This window comes from Choloepus didactylus, chromosome 3, assembly GCF_015220235.1.
Source record: "Choloepus didactylus isolate mChoDid1 chromosome 3, mChoDid1.pri, whole genome shotgun sequence".
Classification (NCBI taxonomy): Eukaryota; Metazoa; Chordata; class Mammalia; order Pilosa; family Megalonychidae; genus Choloepus; species Choloepus didactylus.
Genome location: NC_051309.1, coordinates 76440848 through 76459059, shown reverse-complemented (window position 1 = coordinate 76459059; position 18212 = coordinate 76440848). Strand labels below are relative to the sequence as shown.

At 35.8% G+C, this 18212-nt stretch overlaps 1 protein-coding gene across 2 annotated transcripts in view; it reads left to right on the top strand.

Moving 5' to 3' along the window:
* The first annotated feature begins 1491 nt into the window (after positions 1–1491).
* The window catches only part of GC (GC vitamin D binding protein), a 36837-nt gene continuing 20116 nt past the window's right edge, over positions 1492–18212 (top strand). For both annotated transcript variants that reach the window (XM_037829945.1, XM_037829947.1), the window contains exons 1-3: positions 1492–1646; positions 16386–16455; positions 17048–17180. In XM_037829945.1, coding sequence (XP_037685873.1) covers positions 1589–1646; positions 16386–16455; positions 17048–17180 — 261 coding nt within the window. In that variant the 5' untranslated portion in view covers positions 1492–1588. The remainder of the gene's footprint in view (positions 1647–16385; positions 16456–17047; positions 17181–18212) is intronic.

Below are 18212 nucleotides of genomic sequence, written 5' to 3'. Positions count from 1 at the left end.
ATTATCATTTTTCTACAAGCTTGACTGTATTTTTGAACCTAACATCCCAGGTATTTTCAATACAGATGAAGGATCTGAATGAAGATGCAACTACTTAAGGCTGTTTAAGATTTTAATGGAATCTTCTCATGCAGTTAGTCTTAGGCTCCTGAATTGATAATAGAATTTCAGATCACTTAACCCAGGACACAGGACTGGCTTTTGAATCTTTCATGGCATTCCAGGCCTCAATAGTTCCAATAAGCTCCTTAGAAATCATTATAAATTTGGAGAATGAGTGAGGAGGAATGGCAATAACTAGAATAAGGATAATAGGTAACATCAGTGCTGTCCCCCTGAGTTAGCTGTTAAAGTAAGCTCTGCACCTCATTACCTTAATTAAATTCACAAAAATCTGTGCCTGTGATACATGCACTAAGAGTAATTGCCAGTTTGCATGTGAGTAAAGCGAGGCTTGGAGAGGTAAAATAAATGTCCCAAGATCCCATAGCAAGTAAGAGCTGAACGAGGATTTGCACTGATAGGCCTGATTCCAGTTCCTGTGTACATAACCCTTACCTGACACTGCTTCCTGAAAAGAGAGCTGCTGCAAGAACCTGCAGCTGACCTAATCCTGGCGAATGATGATTACCTGTGTCTCTCTGGGCAAGTCGGAGACTCTACCTGGAGTTCAGTTTCCTCTTCTGTAAAGAGAAGATGTTAAATTCCAAGTTCTCCAAGGACAGCATGAGCTTTTAAGTTATATTATCCTAAAACACAGTAGTTTTTAGTATCAGTAGAAAGAGCTTTCAACTAGGTGTAGGGAGTCCAAGATTTGTCACCAACTTTTGTGATTCCAGACAAGTTATTTAATTTCTCCAGTTATTATTTGTCTTATTTCAAGGGATATGTTAAATAATGAATGTGTCAGTGCTTCAAAAAGTATAATATACAACATAAATATAAAATATTATCTCATCATCTCCAATAAAATTGTTTATAACATTAAGATTATAGATTTGAGGAATTAACGTTGAATTGACTTCTCACTAATCTTTTTTCTCCTTATTGTTTAAAATATTTGGTTTGAATGGTTTGAAATATTTTAAGGTAACATGTATTTGTAGTAGGTTTAAACAAAGTGAAAATAAGAGCGATAGAGACAGAAAGAGAGAAAAAGAGAAAAAAAGAGAAAGAGGTCACCTCCAATTTTCTATTTATACAAGAGAAGGGCAGAGAATGCACAAAGAAGAAACAACCCTACAAAGAGGAACAAATGTATTGCTTACTAATACCTCAAATAAACTTCAATTGAAAGAAGCAGCGAAAAATAATCTATGTATGCTCTGGTCCTTTTCCCATACAACAAAGTTAATGATTAAAATCTCCTGGATTTTCCATTGCATTATACCCAGGGTGTCTATTTGCCTTAATTGATGGTACTATTTTATCTCCTGTGGGGCAAAGGATGACTGCCCCTTGCTTCTGGGTAAAGATTAATAATTGATTAGTTCAGACTTGGGAATCCTAGTAAGAAGAAACTGGTTACTCTTGGCTGCTATCTTTCACATGGTAACCTGCAGGAGGAGGAGGACTCATCAGCAGGAAAATGAAGGGGGTTCTGGTTCTCCTGCTTGCTGTAGGATTTGGGCATGCTATAGAGAGAGGTAAGGCTTCTAGTTTTGTGACCATTTACCAGAACTTTTCCTAGTCCAATATTCTATTAACCTAAAAAAAAGTTACATAAAAAACGACAAACAGAATTGGTGAATATGTTGGGAAGGGGGGAACGATTATAGAGGGTTTAATCTGAGCTCAGCTCTGCTAAATAGCATTGAATTGGAAGACCTAAAAAAAAAAGCTCAGGTTAAGAATCTCATGAAAGAGAAAAAAAGGAAGTATAAAGTTTGTCAATTATCCCTTCCCTCTTTTTTGGTAAACAGCACTGAAAAGAATGGTTTGATATTTGAACATTTTTTTAATTGTTAAAAGATAATGCAAATGGAGACTGTGATCTATCACTGAGCATTTTTCAAATATGTACTGCCACTAAGAGTATAGTAACTGGGCCCAAGCTGCATGAAGTAAAGTGAAAGCTCTAATTTTTATCCTCTTTGAAGACTCTTACACATGAAGTATTTGAAAAGGCATTATAGTTTCTAAAATACCCCCATAAATAAGATAATTGTTTTTCATTAAAATTATTCTTCAAATGGTGGCTTCATCTTTGGGCAATGTTTTAAAACTTTTTAAAGTGATGCAAACAGAAATTATGTAAAGTGTACAACTTGTAAGTTTTGCAGCTTTGGATTTTTCATTCTGTTTTAATTTACTCTTCTGGTGTTTCCTTTAATGCTTATAAGGGAATCTGCATTCATCATGCTTTATAAAATTAAAATTTACATTTAGTGCTGTCAGTTAGTCTCACCCAAGTCATACTTGCATATTCATATTGGTGATGTACTTTTAACCAGTGGAATAAAAATCATGTATCACAGAAGTTATCGGTCTTTAATGTGTCCTGAATAAACTTACTCCTGACTTTTTCCGATTCTTTTTTATATTCATTTTTTCTTGATCTTACTTTGGCATTCAAGTTATTTTAAATTTTGTTTTCCTTATCTACAAGTCCTTAAGTACACTATAAGTCCTTAAGTAGGACTATGAAGTCTTTCTGAGATACAGGGGAGTGTGAAAAAATAAAACAACTTGTATACCTTACCAGACCGTGGACTAGGCCATGTCTCAAGAAACCTGGAAAGCTTACTTTTTTGTCCAAGGTTTCCCTGGGGCAGATCTGAATCTGAAAAATCTTACTGAAGCAGATTCAGAGCAGGATCTTCAAACAGAAATTCCAGAAATGGCTAAGTCTTGGAATTATATGTGGAGGCCATAACCTGGGACATGAGTCATCACGTTAGACTGCTGACTTAGTAAGTGTTCATTGGCTTTACTTCAAGATATTACAGTGGCTTTTGGAGAATAACAGAGTATTCTATGACCTCTATTTCAACATCCTTCTGCAGTCCCTCAGATCCTGATGAAACAGATGCTAAGAACTCCAAGGTCAGCTCCTTTGAAGTTCTGCACTTCACATTGAACTTCAGTCAGACTACCCAGGTGCCATAGGTCAGATTATATCCCCTGAGACATATAAAATAATTTATAATTAATAAACATCGAATATTTGAGACAGTAGTCTTCTATAACATCTGAACATGCCCCAAAGAGGAATGAAGCTCCATCTGATGAAGTCAGCAATTTAACTGGAAGCTAAGAGTGCTTTCTCCTGGCAGCAAGGCTCATTATTGTCTTACTTTGTCACAGAGCAGACACCTAGAAGCTTCGAAATGCATGGGTTAGAGGAGTTCAGAGGAGTTTGGGATGGTAGGGAATTGGTTAGGGTTGCAGTACTGTTACAGTTCTAGAGAGCTGGCCATCAGCTATGTTTCTCTAGAACACTTTTACCAAAATGTATTTCACCCAAGACTTATCTTAGAAAAGAAGTATTCATGGTCAAATGCATTTAAGAAATAAGCTATACATTAGCCCTTCTTGATTAATTCACAATCAATGATTTTATTATCTTGAAGACTCTGAGAAGTCCTATGAAAAGAAACCTTATTTAACCTAGTGTTTCCAAAATATATTTCATGGGACCATTCTTTGGAAATGCTTGGGTTGAAAAGGGGTATTTCTGCTGTGCAACATAAACATCAGTTCTGATGAGTAACTGTTCTCCTATCGAATGGCTTTGGGGATTACAAATATGATCCCTCAGGGCCTCTTAAGAAAAAAGAATTTACCAACTCTACCTAATCTGGATGGTGTCATAAAAAAAACCTCCACTTTACCTACCCCATAAGAGGAGAGAAGGCTTTTTTCCAGTTCTCTCCACTTGGCTTCTTTTCCCATTGCTGAAATAGATATAGCACGAATCTGCTAAAATATGTCTTTCCCTCTCCCTGCCCACCCCCCAAAGCAACATAGGCTACCAACACAGCTGCATAATTACCAAAAAAATAACGCCAACAGGAAATAAACTGTTACAGCTTGTAAGAGCTCTTGGAAAGAATGGGATTGTTATTGTGAGCATTACCTTTTTGTCTTAAGCTTTTCATTTCCAGCATACATATGTAATTACTGAAATTGATATCAAACAGAACGAAGAAAGAAAGTCCCCTTTGGGTATGTGGGTGAGCTATATTTTCCTTCTCCCACTTCCTTGTTAAAACAGCCCTAGAAAATGAGGTTATTCCAGTCCCTCAAACCACCACTGAATCATTGTATTATAAATTTCCTCTATCAGTAGCAAATTTAAAAACAAAGTTGTCCTAATTTTGATTCAGGAAAATAGCTGTACAGAATGCCACAGAGAAGTAATTTAGGATAAATAGATATTGTCTATTTTCCCAGAAACCGATGTCTCTGTATTCTGTCAGCAAAACTAACATAATGGCTATAGAGGCGGTGATACAGGATCTGAGACCTACAAGATAAAAAGGAGGTAGCCATGCAAAGACCAACAAATATGCTTCAAAGCGAAGGAACTCAGGTGCAAAAATCCTGACTAGGAACAAGCTAGACCTAGTCCAAGTTCACAAAGAATCCAAAACAAAAGCATAAAAGAGGCTTAGCTGAGAGGGGAAACTAGAGGGAGCAGAAGTCAGAGAGGTAGGCAAGTAACTTCATCAAAAGCAAAGTTACTCTCACTGGAAATCAGTAGCAATTCTAACCTCATTGTTGTAAGGTGCAATGCAAGTATGAGTGTGGTATAGTGTCCACACTCTTCCAAAGGCCGCAAATATAATCCATACAAGAAGAAGAAAATTGATTTCCCTCTCCCCCAGCATCTATGGTTATCTAACTGCTTTGTTCTGTCCTCTCCTACCTCTCAGAAATCATCTTCTATTTTCCTCCAGCTCTCTCTGGTCCAGCCACACTGGTCACCACACTATCCTCCACTCAGCGTGGGCTTTGCACTAACTATTCCATCTCCTTGAGGGAACTCAACCCCCGATATCCACATAGCTCCTTCCCTTTCTTCCTTCAGGTGTCTAAAGCTCCCAGTCTCTAGAAGCTCCAAGTCCACCTTTAGAGAGGTCTTCCCTGGCCAGCCGACCTCAGATAGCACCTACCACTCCATTCCTCTCTGTTCCCCTCCCTGATTTACTTTTCTTCTTAGCACATTTCATCAACTGACTGCTAGTTGCTCACTTTTTTTATTGTCACAAATATAAAAGTGTATCAAAATCTCCATGAAATCAAGGACCTTATTTTTGTTCCTTGCTGTAATTCCCAACTTTATTTGTAAATTTATTGTAAATTCCCTAGTTGGCACATAGTGAGAGTTCAGTAAATTTTTGTTGAAATAGCAAAAAATAAGGACTATTTGAATACATACCTCATAAGGTAGTTTTGAATATTAAAGGAAAAGTAAGGGTCACATAATTTGTATCCTGGAAGAAATAAACTAATTATTATTATTATTATTATTATTATTATTATTATTATTATTACATAAAGTATCCATGGTCCATGAAGCATTGACACTAGATTTTATGCACTGTGAATAACAACAATTGCTGCTAATATTTTATTTACAATGCGGTAGCATGTTTGAGGTCTTCTGTATAAACATTCAATTCTTATAAACATTACCATGAACTCAGAACTCTTATTGTCCCCATATGGTAGATGAGGAAACTGAGGTATAGAGAGGTTTAATAACTTACCCAAGGTTACTTCAGTAGTAAGTAGCAGAAACAGAAGTTTACACCAACAAGTTGTATATAATTATTCTGGATTATCAGGGTGGGCCCAATGTAATCACAAGTTTCTTACAGGTAGAAGAGGGAAGGATAAGAGAGCCTGTCAGAGGATGTTGTAACTACATAAAAAAGACACAGAGAGATGGAATGTTGCTGGCTTGGAAGATGGAGGAAGGGGGCCATGAGCAAAGGAATTGAGGCAGCCTCTAGAAAACGGAAAGGGCTGGGAGATGGATTCTCCTCTAGAACTTTCAGAAGGAACCTGTCTGTCAGGACCTTGATTTTATCCCAATGAAGACTGTGTCAGATTCTATAAAACTGTAAGGTGCTAAATTTGTGTTGGTTAAGCTGCTCAGTTTGTGGTAATTTGTTCCAAAAGCAATAGCAATCTGATACAGAAGATCCGTGAGACAAGGCATCTCCCTCTTATTAGGAAACCTTTCCACAGCCAGATCCAGGGAGAGTTGGACAGCGTGCTAACTCATTTCTTTGCCTCCTGAGATTTATCCTTCTGTTTTCATCTTCTTGCCCACAGTCCCCTAACCAGAAAATAAGAATTCAGCCCAGCACCTGAGAGAAAGACTGCAGCAAATCCCATGATATCTGTATGTAATTTATCACTGGATTTTACTGTAAAAACAATTGCTAACATTCACTGAACATCTACCATGTGTTAGACAGGAGATGTGCTAAGTATTTTTACATGAAGTAACATATTTCGTAGAATGGCCTCATGGAGAAGGCACTGTTTATCTTAAATGCCAGAGTACTCTTCCCTGAATACAGCTACAAGTTGGTCATTCCCCTACATAACTATATTTCAATAGATTCCCCATTACCTTAAAAAAAAATAAGTAATACTTTGGCTCTCAGACTTTCTGTGTTTACATATCATATTCCAGTTTTCTCATTGGACTACTCCTTATGCCCCAGATATGACTCATGATTTTCTAGCTTCTAGTATCCCTTTATGTTGTTTCTCTCCACTCAAAATTTCTCCCCTAACTCATTTACTTCTGTAAAAATCCTACCCATTGGCTTGCCCTTATGAAACTTATTCCTGCAAAGGAGAAGCTAAGCCCATTTATAAATATGCCTAAGAGACACCCCCAGAGAACCTCTTTTGTGTTCAGATGTGGCCTGTCTCTCTCTCTGCCAGCTCTGCAATAAATTCACTGCCCTCCCTTCTTCATGGGACATGACTCCATGGGACATGACTCCCAGAGATGAGCATCATGGGATTGAGAATGACTTCTTGGCTAAAAGGGGAAAAAAAAATAGTTTCAGTGGCTGAGATTTCAAATAGAGTTGAGAGGTCATTCTGGATGTTATTCTTATGCATTATATAAATATTCCTTTTTTAGTTTCTAGTGTATTAGAATAGCTAGAAGGAAATACCTGAAACTGTTGAACTATAATCCAGTAGACTTGATTCTTGATGATGATTGTATAACTATATATCTTTTATCATGTGACCATGTAATTGTGAAAACCTTGTAACTGACATTCCCTTTGTCCAGTGTATGGGCAGATAAGTAATAAAATAAAGGCAACAAATAAATAAATAATAGGGGGAGAAAAGGGGTATGGGATGTTTTGAGTGTTCTTTTTTATTTTTATTTTATTTTTAGGGGGGGAGTAATTAAAATGCCCTAAAATTGATTGTGGTGATGAATGCATACTGATTATATACTTAGGATGGATTATATAGTGTGTTTATATATCTCAATAAGATTGCATTTTAAAAAAAGAAAGCATATAGAAAAAAATGCATTGAAATTTAAAAAAAAAAAAAAAAAATCCTACCTATTGTTTTTCTCCACCTCAAGTAACAGCTTTCTATCATGACACTTTCTAAAACCCTCTTCCATTCGAAAGTCCTATAAAGCTTTGTTTCAATCTCTTCTATCGTATACTTAATTTAGGATATTTAATTTTTTGTACTTACTTCTATTAGACTTATGTTCATTAGGGATTGGAAGCTTTAGAGTTAGGGATTGCTTTGCTCCTGGTAGTAGGTCAAAAAGTATTTCTCCCATGCTTATGTACAGCAGTAGTCACAATCTGGATTCAGCTCAAAATAATTATAATGAAAGTAACTTACTGTTATATAATGTTTACCAAGGAGGAAGCAGATACTGTTCTGAATGTTTTTTTATTATTTAAAATTACTTTATTTATTAAACAAAAAAACATTTCCAAACAAAATAAAGGCAAAGCAATGGGAAAAACAAATATCCTGAAATAACATCATTCCTTCCAATATACTCCTACCGTACCAAAAGAAAATTAACAAACCTGAATCACACCTGAGCATTCCCATATCATTAAGATCAGCCTCAATATTTTGTCTGTTCTTATTAGATTATAATTCCCCCTCATTAGCTATCTATCTCTAGGTCCCCTATATTCTACAACATAAGACACTTATTTTACATTTTTCACAGAGTTCACATCAGTGTAACATACAATATCTCTCCTTTTAGTTCTGAATGTTAATATAACAAAATATTTTACTCTTAAAATACAAAGTGTAGGTATTCATTACTTTGTTATTTAATCCTCACAAGAATCCCGTGAGATACTATCATCTCCATTTTACAAAGGAGAAAACTGAGGAGGAGTGAAGAGGCTCTGCAAATTGCTGATGGTCTCGCTATAAAATGAGGTAACAGAAATTCAAATGCAAGTGATCAGGATCCAGAATTTATACTTTAGATTATTATATAATATGGCCTTTCATGGAGACCATAGTTTGGGCCAGCAAACCAAGTGGTTTCAGCTAGCAAAGTGTTTTAAAGTTTAATTTGATGTGCCACCAACTTTTAAAACCTAGAGATTTCACATACAAGTACAGATTTCCAGCTTCTCTGGAAACATGAAAAGATTAAGGACCAAATTTTCACATGGCAATAATGAACTGCAACTGAACCATTATGGCCCATTTAGGGCCAGAACCATGATTCCTACCACTGGGAATTTTCTTTCTTTCATTTGGATCAAACTTCAGTTATGCCTTCTAGACCCTAGGCACATTTGTGTTTGCTATCCTAGGTGTCTGGATTGTAGTTTGAGACTTAATGCCACCTAAGAAAAGGAAGTTTAGCAAATTATTGTCTCTTTACACTAAAAACGGGCAAAATAATTATTTATATCAGTTACTTAAATCATCCATACTGGAAATCACATAACAATTCCTTAAATAATTCCTTTAACAAGTTGTAAATTTCATCCTACAGAAGCAAAACTTGCTCAACACTTTCACATGCAAACAGCTTGGATTTTGGTATATATTAAAGATAATAATAGATGACAGTAACATTTTCATATGTCAAATAAATACATACTAGGTTCTTAAAAATGTAAGTGACAAAAAATAGCGAATTGTTGACTATGCTAACATTTAATTGGATGTATTAGTCAGAGTTCTCCAGGGAAACAGTACTGATAGTGTGTGTGTTTGTGTGTAAATATTATGAGATTTATTTTAGAAATTGTCTCACGTGATCATGAGGGTTGGCAATTTCGAATTCCTTAGGTCAAGTTGAAAGCTGGGAAACTCCAATGAAGGTTTTGATGAATTTCCCTGGGAGAAGCTGGGTGGCTGAAGTAGACAGAAATTCTTCTTTCTGACTGCTGAAATCATCAGTTCTCCCTTTAAGGCCTTTAATTGATTCAATGGGATTTCTCTCATTGCTGAAGGCAGTCTCCTTTATTGATTGTAGGTATAATCAGCCATAGATTCAATCAACTGACTAGTGATTTAAATCCATGAAAAATCCTCACAGTAATAATCAGGACTTTGCTTGCATGACCAAACAACTCAACACCATATTCTAGCCAAGTTGATGTATGAACTTAACCATCACAGTGGGTCTTCCTTTTAAGGTACAATACAGTGACAGCTATAATTTAACACCTGGTATATATCCTACAGGAAACAGTGGCATTTCATATTCTACCTATGTGTTACTGGCATAGCTGATTATTATTTTATTTGTTTAAAAAGCTCTCTTTAGCCTTACTAAGATAAATGTAGTGCAATAAAGGCACTTAAAGCAATCTAAAGTACAGTGCTAAGCACAAAATAGCACTGAGTGCTTATACTTCTATGAAAGGTTTCCATTAAAATTAGAGATCTTAGAAGTGTATGATAATGAGTCATCAGTTTCTCACTGGAATTTAATTAGAAAATTAGAAAATTATATTCCAATCAAGGAAAATAATCTTGCTAGAACTTCAATATAGCAGATAATAAATATAGAATTGTTTCAGGTTTACAAAAAACTGTCACCTACAAATCTAGTTTTTATAACTCTAAAAAATGATCATTAACTTTTGTAAAGTAAGTTTTCATATACAAAATAATGACATTTATGGTAATCTGTTGTAGTTTAAAAATGCATTTAAATGACTCAGGGGATATGCGTAACAAAACCATGTATGGAAACAGAACATAGTGATACACATACAAAATATACCCTTGCCATTAGACCACACAATCTATTTTCAGTTTATGCATTTGCAGCTTTAATAGTCATCGAGATATCTGTATTGATAGGAAAAAATGAAAGAAAGTCACCCCTGTCCAACATTTTCTGAAGTTTTAATCAGTATATAGAGCATAACTGGGCAATGGAAAGGTATTACCACCCCCCACTTTTTCACCACCTCAACAAAGGTTCGGAAACATGAGTTTGACATACCTTCCTTGTTGAACAATATTTTGTTCATGTTTCACAATAAATGCTAATCGAATTGGCTTTTTGAGTACTTATGGTGTTCCCAGAATCATGCCAAGCATCAACAGCCTAAAAATATCATATGTCATCTTTGCCCTGAAAGAGCTTCCATAGAAAATAAAGACAACTTATCCTGAGGAAAAGTAATTAGTACCACCTTCCTTTCAAAAATCTATTTAGCAAATGACTAGTGAATATTACTTTATGTCCTTATCTATATTGAGACCAAGGCCTGGCACACAGTAAACCCCTTAATCTTGCAAGTTTGTTGAAAAGTAGAATACAAAGAGAAAGGATAAGCATTTCCCCAGTATTTAGTCATAAATTAATACTTTATAACGGCTCAAATAATGATGACTCTTTCAATAATAAACAGAATAGTGCTAAACTCCAACTGAGTAATTCTCAGGCTCACAGAAAAAATGTGCTCAAAAGGTTAATATGTTTTTTGATTGTTTGAAACTCAAAACACAATTTTCTATAGAAACAATTTATACACAGAAATGAAGTCCTTTTAGAGTGACACACAAGAATAGTTGATGAACATTGGAGGTGAACTGTGATAGTTACCAAACTTAGAGTATTATTGTGGGGATTAAATGAGATAATATATCCAAATATTTAGAATAGTACCTGCTATACTGTTGGCACTCAAATATTAATTATTATCACAATATTATTATTTATCATTTTACATTGCTTTACAACCTAAACACTGCAATGTATTCTAAGTTTCCAAATGGAGATGCTGAAGACATCACACTCATCCATCCCAATGTGGGAGAGGGAAACTTCCTTCCCTATCTCTACCCAGCTAAAGCAGTTGTAGATGGTGAGGTGCCATGGAAGTTAGGGGAGGTGAGACAAGATGCATGGAGGAAGATGCCTCCTCTGGGACTTTGGTAAGTGTGGCATCTATACAGGTACTACCCAGAGTGACCCAATGATAGTAGTTTGAATGAGTCATTGAAGCTGCCTCTACTGCAGCTGCAGCTTCTGGGCAACTGACCCATTGACCCTATACTGACTATTGTCTTGATAGGTTTTTGAATTTTCAAAATCTAACACAAAACTCTATTTTTTCCACTGATGGCATCCTAGGGGTACATTTAATTTTCCCTGAATTAATTAATCTATAGATGTCATGTAGGACTCTGGGCTTACTATTTAAATAAATGAATTTCTTTTCATTGACTCAAACACAGAGAGATGTGCATGCTTGCAAACACCAATATTAATATGAAAAATTAGACCAATGCTGTATATAATGATTTAAAAGTTTAATGGAGATGAAACAAAAAAGCCTGAAAAAATGAAATAAAACAAAGTTCTACTTCAGTTGCCACTTGTTCATTGTCAGTGTTTCTAGTGACATATCAATCAGTAGTTCTCTTTAATTCCAATGATAAAAGCAGCTTCCTAAACCAACCCAACAATGTTTAGTTTCTCAATTGAAATCACCAGTATCTAGCCTGACTAGTTCTAATAAGTACTAGAAAGCATATTCCTAAAAAATAAAGTCTTATTGAAAACACCCATAAATATACAAACCATTTCTGACACTGATGAGCTTGTCAGGGCAGAATAGAAATAAAAATGCCAAAGAAATAAAATTGCAAAAAATATATAAAATGCCAACAAAGCCCTGAGAGCACATGATTCTCTAGAACACAACTGGAGAAGAGCAATTTAAAACAGCTCCCAGCGTAGGCTTCTATTCAATTTAATGTTATTTAAGGTCCACCCATTGCTCGTGGCATACAAACAACGTTTCTAGGGGACCAAATTAGGTTTTAGAGAAAGATTGTAGTAACAATAACCTAAGAGCCCAAAATATCTTTATTAGTAAAGCTTATACCAAGACAGTGAGTATCTTATGGGCTATCCTGTTTAGAATGAAAGCCTTGATGAGAGCAAGGTTCTTACTATTTTGGTCTCCATGGTATATTCAATAGCAAACCTAATCGTGGCACATAGTAAGCCCTCAAAAAATATCTGTTGTATGTATAAATGAATATTGTCAGGTTTGTTGAGAGAGTTGAAGTGCATGAAGCAGTAAAGATTTCCTAAAACTAAATCAAATTTGTTCTCAAAAGTCCAGAATTAGACATGACTTACCAGAATGTTTCACAATATAGATAAAATGGGACATGCTGTTACAAAAAAGGAAAAATTCTGTTAATGAAGTTTGTAAACATTTAGTACTGACAGGTCGTTTGATGTGAAAATGATTTTGCAAGAGTTACTAAGATTATGCCAATATTTACTGAGATCATATCAAAGTCCAGGTCATCCCCTTCATAACCAAATGGTACATTAAGGGACTGAGTAAGTCATTTAAAATCCATTTAAGGCCTAATTTAACAATCTGAATCAAAGTGAGTTCAACTGTGTAAAAAATTATTAAGCAGTACTCCACAGAATTAGTAATCAATTTTTAATAAACATATTACAAATTAACTTGAGTATATATTTGTTTGATTTAGAAGATGAGAAAATGATTAACCTGTATTTGCTTAACCTTATAAGCTATATATTTTTTATCAGAAATATAATTCATGGTAGTCCACCTGAAGGAAACAAGTTGTAACAACTTCCTCTACAGGTTACTTTTATCAGAGCAGTTTATCCTTATATTTTAATTCTGAACTTTCTCAATGCCTCCATTTTGGGCCTCCTCTTGCTTCCTTGCACTCCCAAGGTCGAATGTTCCAGCAAGAAATGATTTCAAAACCACATTAAACCTTATGTAACCCATCTAGTTTCCCACCTTTCACTCATTTATGCATCCTGACTCAAACAGTACATAGCATCCACAAATTCTTAAGTATTTGTGTGCAAACACAATTAATGTGGATAATCTAAAATATCCATTTACACTTACTTTCACATGAACACACACATTGCATAGTACATGCACAAAAAAAACTCTGCTTTTTTGGTGAAATGAGAAATCTGAACCTGAAAGTCTAGGAACAAAGTATTTCTCAACATGTACATCTGATGAGTCCCATTTGAACACTGGCTTTCGCTTTGCATGTTACTGAATGACCATAATACAATACAAACAAAACAACCTCTTTGGTTTTTTAGAGGGCATCTATTAAAGGAAATTGACTCAAATGCATTAAGAAGAAAGAAATTTTCAAAGCTATTTTTGTGGCTTAAAACAATTACATAAAAAAAATTTTATGTAATTTCTTACCATTTCTAAAACATAATATTGGAAGTGGCCTTAAAGATCATGAAGATACAATTCCCTCCTATATTCAGGAATCTTTAAAACATATGGTGTTTTAAACTCCAATATTTCCAGTGACAAAATGAACTCACTTTTTCAAAAGGCTGCTCATTATTTCAATTACAAGTTAGCCACAGTTTTAATAAATTGCCTTACATTGAACTAAAATCCACTGCCTTATAAACAGCGAGCCATTTTTCTTAGCTCTACCAAGGGAGCAACATAAAATAACACTATTGACACCTGATGTTACAGCTCTTCACTCTGTGAGGACGGCCCTACCCTAAAATCTTTCCCTCAATTCTCTAATCTTTAGTCCCACAGAATATTACTAATGATTAACAAAAAACGTCTGCCTTATTTTAACCTTTTGATCCTGTGACAGTATCTGACCATGTAAACTAATCAATAAATTCCAGAAAATTTGCTAGATGTGCAAGTTTTCAGACATATCAGAGGTTTGTAGCAAGTGGCTTTTTGTACCCCATTGCCACTACTTTTATCCCTAGTTTCCAAGATAGTGTAAGATTTGAATATGTGGGTTCTTTTCTACCTTCCATGTGATTTTACTGAAATTTGATTAAGTTGGTTCCTTTCTGCAAAGCACTGCTGAAGATTGACTTTGTCCCTCAATTCTGACTCTTCTCATCTTCGATAAAACATTTTGATCATCAAATCTGATAAATCCTAAAGAGAATCTTTATTTAAAAATACCCTTCCCAGCGTGTACCCAACCACCCTCTCCTCCACTGCTAACCCATGAAACGAAGATTTCTATGAGGGCTTATGTATTTTTTGCTCTTTCAGAGAACTATAACTGTTACAGAGGACAGTTCATCTTTGGGGTAAAAGTCATGATAGCAATTATCATATCACCTGAGACAGCTTTCTCAGAAGAAATAAATTACTGAAAGCTAAAATCATTATCTCATAACAGAAACTGGGTGATTTATATTCTTCTTAAATGTTTTCAAAAGATATAGTGTCATAAGGTGTTGGGCAATTTCCTAGGTTTATTTGCATAAGTGATGCATCAGGAAAAGAAAACATTGACTGACTTCAGTGTGTCCACCTACCGATGCACAATGGTTATGCTGAACAGGTGGGTCTCAGGAAAGGTAAAGAACTGATCTCCCCCTGAGGGATCCCCTTTCACCTGCTTCATGAATGGAATCAAGTGGTCCCATGACTTTTCTGCTCACTCTCAAATAATAAAAATCTGTCCCTTTGAATCCTAAAATAGCCAATTAATTTCAGTCATGAGAAAGTCTGGTTGCATTTAATAGTCAAAAATTCCTAAGTTCATTTAAAGTTGAAGCCTCCCTCCTAGGTCAGATCTGTTGCAGATCTGTTGCATGTAGTGAGAAAGGGAGACATATTCACTTTCTTCTCTTTTTCTCTGCCATATTCTCCTCTTCTTCCTCCTTCTACTCTGTAGGCTGCCTCTAGCTCCTGCAGCTAGAGGGAAGGGAGAAGATAGCAAATGAGGTAAGCAGCAGGAAAAACTAATTCTATGAGCAGTGTGGTAAGCTGGTATCGTTTCCTCTGCTACAGGACATGTTAGAAGCTAACATTCCTTTTGTGGGTTCTTCAGAAATCTCCCTCCCATCATCACTGGTAATTTCTCACATCTGGCTAGTACCTTACAACTCTCCTTTAAGTCCCGATTTTCAAATTGTCTGCCTTGGCAGAGACATATCCCACTGCTGGCAGCCTACTGTCCTCTAGATAGCTCTTTGGGAAGGAATGAAAACATTTATGACACTTCCGGGCCTGCTTACTCTCCTGCTTGACCCGTATCATGTCTACAGGCTACCCCAAAGCTACCCACCCATGACCCTCTCCTTTGCTGCCCCAAGGCACTTCAGCCAGCCTCTCACCCTTTAGATGTCTCAGGCCTGAAACAGAAACCAATTTATTATATCCCAAACTTCAGGGTCCTCTATCAAGGTCTCTGGTGGCTTCCTTGAAGATTCTCTCACTACAACAGAAGTGGGGAGAAGCACTTCTCACCACTCTCCCAAATTCATACTCTGACAGTTTTCTCCAAAATGTATTTTGTCTAATTTCCATCTTCTCTCCCAGCTGAATTCCTAGCCTTCCTGACAGAGCCTGAAGGTGGGTAATGGAGAAAAATGGCAACACTTGCTCTCGTACACATTTGGAATGTAGACATTCTCTCCACTTATTTTGGTTTTTTGTCCTTTTTTCTTTTGAAGTATCAGGTAAAGCCAAGACAATGAAGGAAGGAAGGAAGGAAAGAAGGAAGGAAGGGAGGGAGGGAGGGAATGGGGGATCGCAATTTTAGCATTATTATAAAGGATGGGACCTAGCATTATTATAAAGTTTCTGACTTATCAACTGAAGTGTATCATTGTACTGACTTGCTTTCAATATTAGTTCACTCTATTTCTTCTTTTATTTTTCACTGCCCATTCAAATATAACTGCATGTTCTAAAATCCTGGTCCACTATGAGAAGACAGCTAGAAATGTACCAAAAACTGAAATTGTATATAGATATTTAGAAAATGCCATTTTCACCATAGATCATACAAAGGCTCCTTCATACACACATACATATATATATATAATTTAATGTGGCATTCATTAAAAAGAAAAGTTTCACGTTTTTCTATTTCTGGTTTCCCAGGCCGTGATTATGAAAAGAATAAAGTCTGCAAGGAAATCACTGATCTGGGAAAAGATGACTTCAGATTTTTGTAAGTGTTCAGGATCCACTTACTCTCTTAGTAGGTTGACCTTGGAGGAAACTGAGTCAGAGGTAACTTTAATTCAGCAAGGAAAGCTGAACTGATTTCTGTTAAAATAAAGATGGCAGAGCCCAAGGACATTGTTGGCAGAGATGTCATGTCAATGGAGGACAAACAAAGATTTCTGTTGGACCATGGTTACTATAATTAAAAAATTTGCCACCATCAAGTTGACTAATGAGTTAAAACAGAATATTTAAGCAATTTTTTCTAAAATAAATTACAATGCAATTAGTTACATGTTAGACTCTGGCAAACAAAGGCAGTGAAATACAGGATAGTTTCACTTGGGGAGACTCAGGGGAATAGACCTCCTCCAGGATGGTTTGGTAGAACCCCAGAGTCAAATTTGTATTGCTTTCAAGGTAAATTTACATAGAACAAGAACTGGTTTTTAAAGTAAGCTCATATTCGTACCATTAAACAAATAAAGAAAATGTGTGCAATATTCCTGAAAAATGAACATTTTTCATATTTTAATATGAACAAATGTGAAAGAAATTTAGTTCTAATTGATACATTGACTTCTTTTTCTCCTCAGATCAATGGTCCTATACAGCAGAAAGTTTCCCAGTGGCACATTTGAACAGGTCAGTCAGCTGGTGAACGAGGTTGTCTCCCTGACTGAAGCCTGCTGTGCTGAGGGAGCTGACCCTGGCTGCTATGACAAGAGGGTAAATTCATGTGACTTTCCATCTCTATGGTGGCCCATGGAAGGAAGCAAAAAGAAGACCTTATACCTGGTCTTGGAGAAATCTTAGAAAGCAACTCCATAAATTCCTAGTTTGGGGGAAACATGAAGACTATTATTCCTAGACATGAGGCTTATTCAAACGAGGAATCAATTTGGTCCAAGTTCAAATGAGAAAACTGGAATCGTAAAGTACATTAGTGATTTACTAAAGATACATGTTAGTAAGAGGTGGACAGAGGATTTAAATCCAGATCTGCCTGACTCTAAAATCTGAGCTTTTGATAACCATAAATGTGAGCCTCTCAAATATTGTTATATCTGAAAATGAGCCTCTTGAAATAATTCTACTAAATGCTGTGTACCTTCAGAGCCTACCCATCCTTTATTATCACACCAGAACTGGTGCCAACTAGTGCAGAATAATTTAATGTTGGTCTCAAATTATTTGGGGGTTCAAAAATTGTCCTATAGACTATATAATAGTTTTGGGGTATGTTCCTCTAAAGCAGACAGGCAGAAATTAAAATGCTGAAATGACAGTAGCTGAAAAAAGTGAAACCACAGGAACTTCCATATTTTGCTAATGGAATCATCAGGCCTGGTGCAAGTAACAGTTACATACCTTTTGTTAAACACCTCTACAGAAAAAACAGTCTCTGCCCAAAATTACAGCAGTTAGCCTACATAAACAATCCAAGGATCTGATTAGAATATCTTCTATAGAATGGTTTTTCTTAGCATTAATTGCTTTATCTGGCCCTTATCTACCTTCTAAGAATTTTATAATCATTTTCTTCCACCATCAGGTCTATAAATACACGTCATTTCAACCTGATACTCCCCACTATTTTTAGAAAACAAAAACAAAATTTGACCAAAATAACAGAATGCACTTTCACTGATTTCCATTTTATTTCAGCTAGTGTTGGGAATTTTTCTAACGCATCCATGGACCAGTGGTAAGTTCCAGGATGTAGAGACAAATCATAAGAGGACAGAGATGCCATTGACA